Genomic DNA, 9,421 nt, shown 5'->3' with positions numbered 1-9,421 from the left:
GTGAGCGCGAAGGTTGGGAAGGGGGCGGCGCCCCGGAGCGGTGCAGGCGACGGGCTGGGGCGCGCCGGGCGGGAGCCGCCCCGAGTGGGTGTGTGCATTTGGGTGTGTCCCGGCGGCCGGAGGGGGAGGGGGCCGGGGCCGCCGCCGGGGTCCTGAGGGAGGGGCCGCGAGGGGGCGGGTCCGGTAGCTCAGCCCGGCCCGGGGCCAAAGGGGCGGAAGATCGCTGGGTGTCTGGAGGGGAGGCGCAGGGCAGCGGCTGAGCGCCCCGGGAGCGGGCTGCAGCGGAGACGGGGCCAAGTGGCCCCGGCGCAGGGCAGCGGAACTGGGGTGCGGGGCCCAAGCCCCGTCAACGAGCAGCACCTACCTCCGGGGGTGGAAATGGGCCGGAATGGGCCGGAACACCGTCCCGGAAGTGAAACCCCCCGCCCCCACCCCCGGAGCGGGCGACGTGCCGGAAGGAAATCACTCACCCTTCCACCGCCCCTCCCCCCCCCCCACCGCGGCTCGGCCTCGCGCCCCCTCCCCTCGGCTCTTCCTTCTTGCGGGGGAGGAGCGCGGGAGCCCTGTGTCACGCGGGCGATCATGTCCCCACCCACAAGGGCGGGGCGTGGCCTGGGGCGGGCCCTGGGCGGGACTTGAGGGCTGGAGCAGGCGCAGGAGTGGGGCGTGCGTCATGACGTCACGAAAAGTTCTTATATACGGGGCCGCTGGCGCCATTTCGGTCTTTCAGCTGCAGGAGTTTGCTCGTGTTGGGTACGTTATGGTTTTATTAGCCTTCGAATTTTCTTTTTTTTGGAGTTGATCCTTGAGGGTTTACATATATTAGACAAGCCTTAAGGCACTGAGCCGTACTTTCAGTTCGTCTTTGGGGTTAAGTCGTTTTTGTTTTGGGGCCTGCTTCTCTTAGCATTAGGGTCACCCCAAGCTGACTGGTGTTTTTAGGCCAGTCGCTTTTGCAAGGCTCAGGAAGTTGCAGTTGCGCGTTGGGTGCAGGCACAATCGATCCCAGGTGGGTTGTTGGCGGCTAAACTACAGAGAAGTGCCTATGTGCCCTGCTAATGATGAAGCCTGTGTTGGTAGGGACATCTGAAAGTGCTGATGAATGCCAACGGCTCTGATGGCGGCACATGCCAAGTCACCCGAGTGGGCCGCTGTAGACCGAGGCCTGAGCCTCTAGTTGCATGAGGTCAGAAAAGGTCTGCAAGTGGAGCCCACGTGTATCTAATAGGTAGCTGGGTTGTGCAGTGTAGCATTTTTTTCTGGTCCTGATTCTTCACCGAATAAAATGCTTTTTTATAATACAACATCCTTTATTGTCTCGTGTTGGAAATTCTATTTTTTTCCCACTAGGAATGGTGGTGTATACAGGTGGAATGTGGCATTTGATGGGATTTTATGGACAGGTAAGAATCTGGGGAAGGTGGAAAGTGAAACATGCATAGAGATCGTTTTTATGTTAAGCCTGTGATGGTGTAAGAGTAGTGGGCAGAAGAGATTTCTGAAAAATTTTATTCTGAGGCTTTGAGACGTAGAAACTTACTTAATTCTTCATCTGAAGATATTTCTCATTGTAAATATTTTTGTTTCCTAGTTACGTGCCAAAGAAGGGTGAGAACTCTGGTAAGTAAATTTCTCAGGGAAGGAAGATGGAGAAAGAACAGGAGTGCCGCAATGATGACATTTATTTGCTACTCTTGACTGAAAGAATGACGATAATCTTAACCACCATTATTTTAACTGAGGCACAGAGAACCCTGATTTGGGGAGCATAAAGATTTCATTTGAGTTCACTAAGTTGTTTTCTTCTTAGGTCCTAAACAGTAAGCCTCCAGTCATGGGCATACAGGTGAGAAACTAAGCTGTTTTTCAGGTGGTACTGTACTTTGCTTAATTATATGAGCTCTCATTTTGATGGCTAAAGTTAATACTGGTGGGAGGAGGAAGAAACAGATACCGTGATGGTTGCATAGTTCAGCAGATAAATCATGAAGAGATTTACCATCTGTCTGATGTATCTGGATTATTGAGTTGTGTACCATTCAATTAGCATTAAAAGTTAGTCTTACATTCTATTTAAATTCTTTCATAGGCATTGGGAAGCCAGAAGTTGAAATGGTGAGTGAAATTATCTGATTAAACATAGGTAACAGGGCAAACTACTGAAGGTAGAAAATAGTAAGCAGTCCTATTGTGGCCTCTGAATGCATTGGGTAAATGGCAGATCCTTGTCCTGTTAACTATTTGTAAGATACTCAGTTTGTAAACAGCCTGCCTGGATGATGATAAGCAAATACTGATTGAAATATGAAGGTCTTAATTAGCTCTAACTGATCTCAGGCATTGTTACCTTTGGGGGGAGAAAATTCATCTTTGGCTCTTCTAAAACCATTCTTTCTTTATAGGTGGAGTTTGACTTAGCTGGACCAGGCTTATTTGAGTAAGTGTTAAATGAGACTGAAGACTGACAATGCTTGAAAAGTGGCATGCCTACTGGTTGGCTTTTTAGCTCCTATTTGAGTAATGGATGTTAACTTTGCATTTTGGTTGAGCATGTTCTGTGGGGTTTTTGTAATGATGTTGATCAAATGTCTGACCTGAAATGAGCATGTAGACAAATTTAACACTGAACAACCCTATGACAAACAATAACAGAAATTTTAATGTTTTTAGCATATTAATGAAGCTTTCCCTATTTTTATTTTAGGTGGTGCTGTCTGGATGGCTTGCTTTGGTAAGCAAATGGTTTTCTCTTCTGGTATCCTATGCTTTATATAGTTCTGAAATGTACTGTAGCTAATGTTTGTGATACCAGTTAATATATTCAGTAGGACAGGAAGCTATTAAATATTTCAAAATCTTGAGTAATCTATTGTCTTTCAAAGTTAGTAATACTCAAGGGTTAAGAAATGGTGTCTAAAACTAAATCTTTTTTTCAGGTCCAGGTTATGAAGACCTTTATAAAGGTATACATAGTTTGTTAATCTTAAGTATTTAACAAAGTGCTGTTAGTGATGATGTTTTAAACAGATGGGAATCTCTCTGAAAGAGAATGAAGCCTAATTTGAAACTGAAACAGTAATTGGTGAATCTTTTAGGAAAATTACCTATGAACAACCTCCTTAATTAGACTAAAATTTCACAGGTATGGGGAGTGAGCTTGGCTATGATGCACTGTCCAAGAAGTTTTCAAAAAGGTTAGTAATCTTAAATCTTGGTGCTGGGGATTGAACCAGGGTCCAGGGTATGCTCCTAGGTGAGTGCTCTACCACTGAGCTACACTTAGTTCTCAAGACTGACTTACTAAATCATCTAAAAGCTGATACAATGATGATAACATAGTTCAGCAGACAACACTGATGAACAATCAAGTCTTTCGCTCCTATCTGATGTATCTGGCTGCAACAACTAACTTAGACCCTTGAATTTAACCTTTTATTGTCCCATAGAAAAGTGAGGGACTTGGGTCACTTGTCTTACAAATGTTTTTCTTTGTATTAACTACAGCATTAAGAGTGAAGATACAAGCCAGGCATGGTATCATGCCTGAACTTCCCATCTACTAGACAGGTGGAGACATGATGACTTGAACCCGACTTTAAGGTCAGCCTAGATAATGTAAGGCTGAGCTTCGTCTGTTGAAAAGAACTCACGATTGGGAAAGTGGAGGTTAGTTTATATTATGCATGCACAGATTTTTTGGCTCATAACTTATTTTGTTGCTTATACAGTTAGAATGACTAAAGAGGAAAATTGTGTAGGACCAATCATATACTTTGGGAGCTTGGAGATTTGAGAGCATTAGGGCCTCATGCAAGTGAAAGCCAATGCTTTACCACTTAGTGCCACCCGCTCAATGGGACAAATTTTAAGTGGGTTTTTCCCTTTTCCAAACAGGTAAACCTTGTTATCCTGAAGTCTCTAAGGTAAGATAACTTGGCTGTATATGTGTAATAACTTGGAATGTAACCAATGATGTGATGATTCTGCCAAATGAAGTTAAATGATATCACTTATAAAACCGTTCCATTTTGATTCTGAGGTTACAGTACTAATAAGCATCACAGGATTCTTTTTTGCCATGATTAAGAATACAATTTTAATTTTTTTCAGGACTTTATGGCATCAGTGGGCATACAGCTCGTCCTTATGGCAAAGGTGAGGATTGAGAATTGTCAGTACCCTTCCTATTCCAGAATACATGATGATCTCACCTCAACTTGAACTCTCTCCCTGATTACTTGATGATGAGGAAAGGTCTGATATTCTGTGTTCCCCAATTGCTGTTGCAAGTTGAAATCTGGAAATAGGCACTAAAATCTGTCTTTATTGCAGGCAGCTGGATGGACGCTCTTTGAAGAGATTAAACATACCAATTTTAATAAATTTGTGGAAACTTATCTGGAGAGATGTATTTTTTGGTGATGAGGATTGAGCCTAGGGAGATGGGACTACATGTATTTCAAATACAAATGGGGTACGGGAAGAAAGGTACCTGATCAAAACAATAGGTGACTTTTTTGCACCCATCATTCTGAGTGGAAGTACACACGCACAAATTAAGAGATTCCACGGCACTGCTTCACTTTAGAAGACCCATTTAATGGCAATAACATTTTTAAAAATAGGCAGGTTTTTTTGGCTCTTTCTGTATAAAATGAAAAACTGGCTAAAGCAGTGGGGTTATTAGAATGCTAAAATTAAGACTACTGGGGAGAAAACTAAGTCGTGGTTACAGGCTTTTGGCAATCAAAATGTTCACGTATACTAAAAGACTGGGTGTGGAAAAGCTGGTTATATCCAAGTAGTTCCCCTCAAAAGATGTTTTATAAAATGTGGATCTGCTAAGGTGCTTGGTACAGCTCTTTCCTATCATACCTGAGCCTTTCATCTTACCCAGGTAAATTTGAGTTTCTGGAGTCAAGCACTTGATAAACATGGCAGTGGATTGACAATAGAGCTCCAGTTTGCTAGAGAAACCATCTCTAAAGATCTTTGTGCCTGCTACATAACTACTGCTCAGCAACAACAGCTTCAGCTGTGTTGGCATGTTTCTCAGTCCATTTTGCAGGTCTTCGAACCAGCTCCCTTTACATTATTTTACAATACCAAGGGAAGATGTGAGTTTCATTTTTTTCCCCAGCATTTACCTACGTGTACACAGTGGCTTCCTGGAGTGCCCTCAGGTGCTAGAATTTTTTTTTTGTGGTATTGGGGATTGAACTCCAGCCTGGTGCTTGAGAGGCAGGTGTTGGAACCACTGAGCTAAATCCCCTGGTCCAGCTGCTATGTTGTGAGTCTGTTTTGGCGGTGAGAGGTCTCAACTGTAGTAGGCCTCAATCTTAATGCCTCAGCCTCCCAAAGTGCTGGGATTACAGGTTTGTGCCGCCATACCTGGTCCAGTGGTTTACTCTCCATCACCACCATTTGCTACTTGTGCATACCTCTAATCTCATCTTGAGACCAGTCCATGGGCAATTCAGTGAGACCAGGTTGGGCATGTAACTGCAAAGTCTATTGGTTTCTCAATGTTGGCAAAAATTATAGTAAAAATTAACTGCTACTTCAGTGAAGGAACTTCTCCATGATTCTGGTTGCAAGCCAAATTGAATGGGAACTGAATCCAATGTCTCTTAAGGTTGAGATTACCTAATCACTGAATTTGACTGGGTTCTCGTTTGTAGTCAGAATTGTGGAAACGACTTAACTGTCAAAAGCAGTTCAGGGTCTTGCTGCGTAGTTCAATCTGGTCTGGAATTTAGGTAGCCTAATCTGGTGCTGGCCATCTGCTTGCCTCCCAGGTACTGAGAGTATAGGCCTGTGCTAACATGCTTGGCTTCAGTGAGACTAAGTGATCCTAAGACTTAAAGTTTGAGAAATATTCTAGATGAAATAGTATCTTAGAGGTTAAGTAACTGGGCCAGTGATAGGTGCCAAAGGGAGTGGTAGAGCCAGGAATTATATCCAGGAGTGTTCAACTCAAAGTTTTAAATAGTCTTTATTTACACATATGTGATTTAGATGTACTTAAAGGAAGATTTTACAGATGCAGATGGGGGGGCGGGGTGAGACAAGGTCTCATTGTTCAGGCTGTCCTTAAAAATAACATTTGGAGTGATCCTGCCTCAGCCACCGGAGTGCTGGGATTAACAGGAGTGTGCCATCACAGTCAGGCCCAGATGGAACTGTTACAATACTTGGTTAAAAAAGTACCCTTAGGTGGCATCCTTAAAATTATGCTTAACAAAAACTAAGATCAGTGTTACAGATCAGTTTGTTTCCTCAGAAGAAACTGTAAAAGACAGCTATACAGGTACTGTTTTCAGTGAAAGCCTATAAGCAAAAACAGCTAACAGACTCATAGGAACATCTCTTCCCAACAAGGAGGGATTATTTACAGGATAAGCTGTCTTAACACAGACTTGCTGTTGCAGGTGGCAGTTGCTTTTTCTCTTCAGTGCTTGGCATCAAACCCAGGGTGCAGCACATGCCTAGGTAAGCACTCTCCCACTGAGCTGTATCTCCAGCCCCACAAAAATACTAAATTGTAAATTTTTAGCTTACTTCAATAAAAGCTTTATTTACATTCCCTAGGATTTAGAATAAGCATTTTTCCTGACAGTTCTGAAGAAAAGCTTGCATAATGCCTAATGTGACATGAAGAGAGGATTGTCTTGACTCTTGGAGACCTATGACCTTTGGTATTTATGGCCTAGGAAATAGTTTGGGTGTCATTTGTGAACTCGTTTCTGGGAGACATTTTAGCCAGAATTAGCTCTAAACAGTGAATTATACATATTGGAAAGCAAGTAACACGGGTGTAAAACTATCTCCCTACCAATAAAGGATACCTAGAAATTCTGCACTGAGAAGGGGCAGGCAAAACTGGATACCCTCTGTCATGAAGACTGCCAGCAAGGTCTTTCTGGGTTTAATACACTCCAAGGGAGACTTTAGGTAAAAAAAAATGTAGGGAAAAGCAACCTACTAGCAAACCAGATTTCTGCAGCAGGGAAGGACATTGATGTGTACACAGCCTTTTTTTTTGGTACCGGCGATTGAACTCCAGTCCTTGTGCTTGCGAGGCAGGTGGTGGACCCACTGAGCTAAATCCCTGGCCCTGCCTATTTTTGTACCTCGGATCAAACTCAGGACCTTGTGCTTTCGAGGCAGGTAAGGTGCCACTGAGCTAAGTCCTTGGCCCAAATGGAGCCTATTTTTAAGCATATTATCCTATTGCTTAGAGCCTTGAGAAAGTAGGGATATAAAACTGGTATTTAATGTTTACAAATCAAACACCTTAAGGGAAAAGGGAAGATCAAGCAAAAATTATCAAGGCCTTATTCCCATCTTGTGATACTATCTTTTATCTGTACCAGTAGAATTTACAAAATCACGTTTCAGTTCATTTTATGGATTTGAAGTTGGTCAATTAGTATTTTCAATTACTGAGCTGGGCATAATGCAGGCTTGTAATTCCAGCACTCAGGAGCCTGAGGTAGGAGGATTGCCATGAGTTTGAGGCCAACCTGGGCTACATAGTGAGTTCAAGGCCAGATTGAACTGCATAGTGAGACCCTGTCTCCAAAGTATTTTCAATTATAATTGAAAGAAAATATTACTCGGGGATTAATGATTATCTTTACAAATACAACTACTAATTCATAAAACTTTTACTAGAGATAATGGTTTTGTTTTGATTTGTTGTGTGTGGTACCAGGGATTGAGCCCAGGGTCTTGTGCATGCTATGCTAGTCAAGCACTCTACACCACTGAGCTACAACCCAGCCCCTCTTCTGATTCTGAATTTTTTTTTTTTTGGTAGTGTGGATTGAACTCAGAACCTTGCACTTGTGAGGCAGGTGGCAGAACCACTGAGGTAAATCCCCGACCCTCTTCTGAATTCTTTAATCCCACTTTTTTCCCCCATCAAGATCATTATACCACCTACTTTACAAGTAAAAGCCCATCGAGTGTTTTTTAAAAACTGTTGTTGATGTATATGCCAGTCTTTCCCCAAATAACTATAGATTATAGATAGCCTCATTCATTTACATCTAGTCTTCTGTTTGAAATGAGATCTCACTAAATTGCCCAGGCTGCCCTTGAACTTTGGAATCTCCTGGCTCAGCCTGGGTAGCTGTGGATACAGCGTTGTTTCCTGTTCAACTATAAAATATAGATCTTGTATCTTTATATATGGATAATGCTGAATTTATGAATAATGTTGAATTGGTGTAGTGTGTGTGTGTATTATTGGGGATGGAACCCAGGGCCTTTCATGGTAGGCAAGTGGTCTACCACTGAGCTAACATCCTCAACCCTGATTCAGTTTTTCATTTTCTTTTTTTTTTTTTTTTAGTACCCGAGAACGAACTCAGGACCTTGTGCTTGCAAGGCAGGTGGCGGAACCACTGAGCTAAATCCCCGGCCTAAGTTTTTTATTTTCATTCATATTATTTTTCACAAATGTCTTCTGATTTGGCAAGAAGAGCGCTATGAGGTAGCCAGAGAAAGTACTGTTTACATTTTACATAAGTAGGAAATGAAGCTCAGTGAGAATTTCTTAAAGTGAAACACTGAATAAGATTTTGTCTCATTTCAGTGATATTTTGTGCATTATGTTATTCTTACTACATTGTGTTGATAGTTGAAATTTCACCGTAAATTTTATCAGTCTCTTGAGGCTGGATGAACCACAACCCTCCCTCTATCACATGTCTACAGAAGCAAGGATTTTCCTTCATGATTTGACTTTCTCTGTCCTATGAATAATCTGAGTATGGAAAACATGATTAGAAAACATTAACCTACTATATTACTCTAGTAAAAAGCCATCTTTTACACTCTGCAAGTAAAAAGTAACTTCAAAAAACTCAACCAAAATTAATAAAAGCTCCAGAAGTACATGTTATCAAATCAAAATCAGGTTTCTTCTGTTTCTTATTGTGAAAAATATTGCCTGTGTTACTTCCACCTAAAAACTTGATTGTCAGATTTGTGGCAGATCTGGATCTGATTTTAGCATTGGTGAAGCACAGAGGACAAAACCCTCAACTTTCTGGATGGTGTGAATGATTCTTTTCTCTTTTCTGCTTCTGAGTCTGTTGGCCAGGAGACTTGGATATGATAGGGCTTCAGTTCCTCAGAAGGGACAGAATCGGGGACATTGCTCATAAGATCACGTCCCTGGAAGGATTTTGGGAAGGCTATGACATCTCTGATACTTGGAGCTCCAGTGACGAGGCACATCAATCTGTCTAACCCTGTGAGTAAAACAAAGGTCACCGATGAGAAATGTATAGCAGTCTTGTGTTGGGAATGACTTCAGTTGTCTATAAAAAAAGTTGTAGGACTTTCCTGCTCCATGGTACTAGGGATCAAATATGGGACGTCCTATATGTTAGGCAATTACTCTACCAGT

At 42.4% G+C, this 9,421-nt stretch overlaps 2 protein-coding genes and 10 non-coding genes across 18 annotated transcripts in view; 11 read left to right on the top strand and 1 right to left on the bottom strand.

Annotated features, from left to right (window-relative positions):
• Positions 1 to 4,397, top strand: part of Serpinc1 (serpin family C member 1) — a 43,525-nt gene extending 39,128 nt beyond the window's left edge. For 4 of the 7 annotated variants that reach the window (XM_004853412.4, XM_021265400.2, XM_004853409.4 and 1 more), the window contains 11 exons: positions 1,351 to 1,403; positions 1,592 to 1,846; positions 2,090 to 2,115; positions 2,403 to 2,437; positions 2,705 to 2,731; positions 2,937 to 2,963; positions 3,143 to 3,194; positions 3,505 to 3,666; positions 3,895 to 3,923; positions 4,111 to 4,155; positions 4,333 to 4,397. The gene's annotated coding sequence lies outside the window, so the exon portion shown is untranslated. Of the gene's footprint in view, positions 1 to 1,350; positions 1,404 to 1,591; positions 1,847 to 2,089; positions 2,116 to 2,402; positions 2,438 to 2,704; positions 2,732 to 2,936; positions 2,964 to 3,142; positions 3,195 to 3,504; positions 3,667 to 3,894; positions 3,924 to 4,110 lie in introns of all 7 variants that reach the window. The other 3 variants (XM_087194340.1, XM_087194341.1, XM_004853407.4) reach the window with 3 other exon arrangements.
• Positions 1,048 to 1,127, top strand: LOC147823101 (small nucleolar RNA SNORD74). The gene has a single exon (XR_015444592.1). It is a non-coding gene; the product is annotated as a small nucleolar RNA SNORD74 (small nucleolar RNA).
• On the top strand, positions 1,460 to 1,521 carry LOC147823100 (small nucleolar RNA SNORD75). The gene has a single exon (XR_015444600.1). It is a non-coding gene; the product is annotated as a small nucleolar RNA SNORD75 (small nucleolar RNA).
• Positions 1,665 to 1,745, top strand: LOC147823099 (small nucleolar RNA SNORD24). The gene has a single exon (XR_015444587.1). It is a non-coding gene; the product is annotated as a small nucleolar RNA SNORD24 (small nucleolar RNA).
• On the top strand, positions 1,951 to 2,017 carry LOC147823098 (small nucleolar RNA SNORD77). The gene has a single exon (XR_015444622.1). It is a non-coding gene; the product is annotated as a small nucleolar RNA SNORD77 (small nucleolar RNA).
• LOC147823097 (small nucleolar RNA SNORD44) lies at positions 2,272 to 2,333 on the top strand. The gene has a single exon (XR_015444594.1). It is a non-coding gene; the product is annotated as a small nucleolar RNA SNORD44 (small nucleolar RNA).
• LOC147823096 (small nucleolar RNA SNORD78) lies at positions 2,567 to 2,631 on the top strand. Its single transcript, XR_015444602.1, has one exon. It is a non-coding gene; the product is annotated as a small nucleolar RNA SNORD78 (small nucleolar RNA).
• On the top strand, positions 3,001 to 3,078 carry LOC147823095 (small nucleolar RNA SNORD79). Its single transcript, XR_015444611.1, has one exon. It is a non-coding gene; the product is annotated as a small nucleolar RNA SNORD79 (small nucleolar RNA).
• LOC147823094 (small nucleolar RNA snR60/Z15/Z230/Z193/J17) lies at positions 3,317 to 3,395 on the top strand. Its single transcript, XR_015444595.1, has one exon. It is a non-coding gene; the product is annotated as a small nucleolar RNA snR60/Z15/Z230/Z193/J17 (small nucleolar RNA).
• LOC147823093 (small nucleolar RNA SNORD47) lies at positions 3,965 to 4,042 on the top strand. The gene has a single exon (XR_015444619.1). It is a non-coding gene; the product is annotated as a small nucleolar RNA SNORD47 (small nucleolar RNA).
• On the top strand, positions 4,191 to 4,267 carry LOC147823092 (small nucleolar RNA SNORD81). The gene has a single exon (XR_015444588.1). It is a non-coding gene; the product is annotated as a small nucleolar RNA SNORD81 (small nucleolar RNA).
• Positions 4,398 to 5,976: 1,579 nt separating the features above from the next.
• Positions 5,977 to 9,421, bottom strand: part of Dars2 (aspartyl-tRNA synthetase 2, mitochondrial) — a 33,219-nt gene continuing 29,774 nt past the window's right edge. Inside the window, 2 exon segments of the mRNA XM_004853414.3 lie at positions 5,977 to 9,078; positions 9,080 to 9,263. Coding sequence (XP_004853471.2) covers positions 9,051 to 9,078; positions 9,080 to 9,263 — 212 coding nt within the window. The 3' untranslated portion in view covers positions 5,977 to 9,050.

Source organism: Heterocephalus glaber, unplaced genomic scaffold, assembly GCF_053883595.1.
Source record: "Heterocephalus glaber isolate CG9 unplaced genomic scaffold, H.glaber_assembly_v1.0 deba00001600, whole genome shotgun sequence".
Lineage (NCBI taxonomy): Eukaryota > Metazoa > Chordata > Mammalia > Rodentia > Bathyergidae > Heterocephalus > Heterocephalus glaber.
Note: the sequence above shows the minus strand (reverse complement) of the source record. Positions and strands in the feature narration are given on the sequence as shown.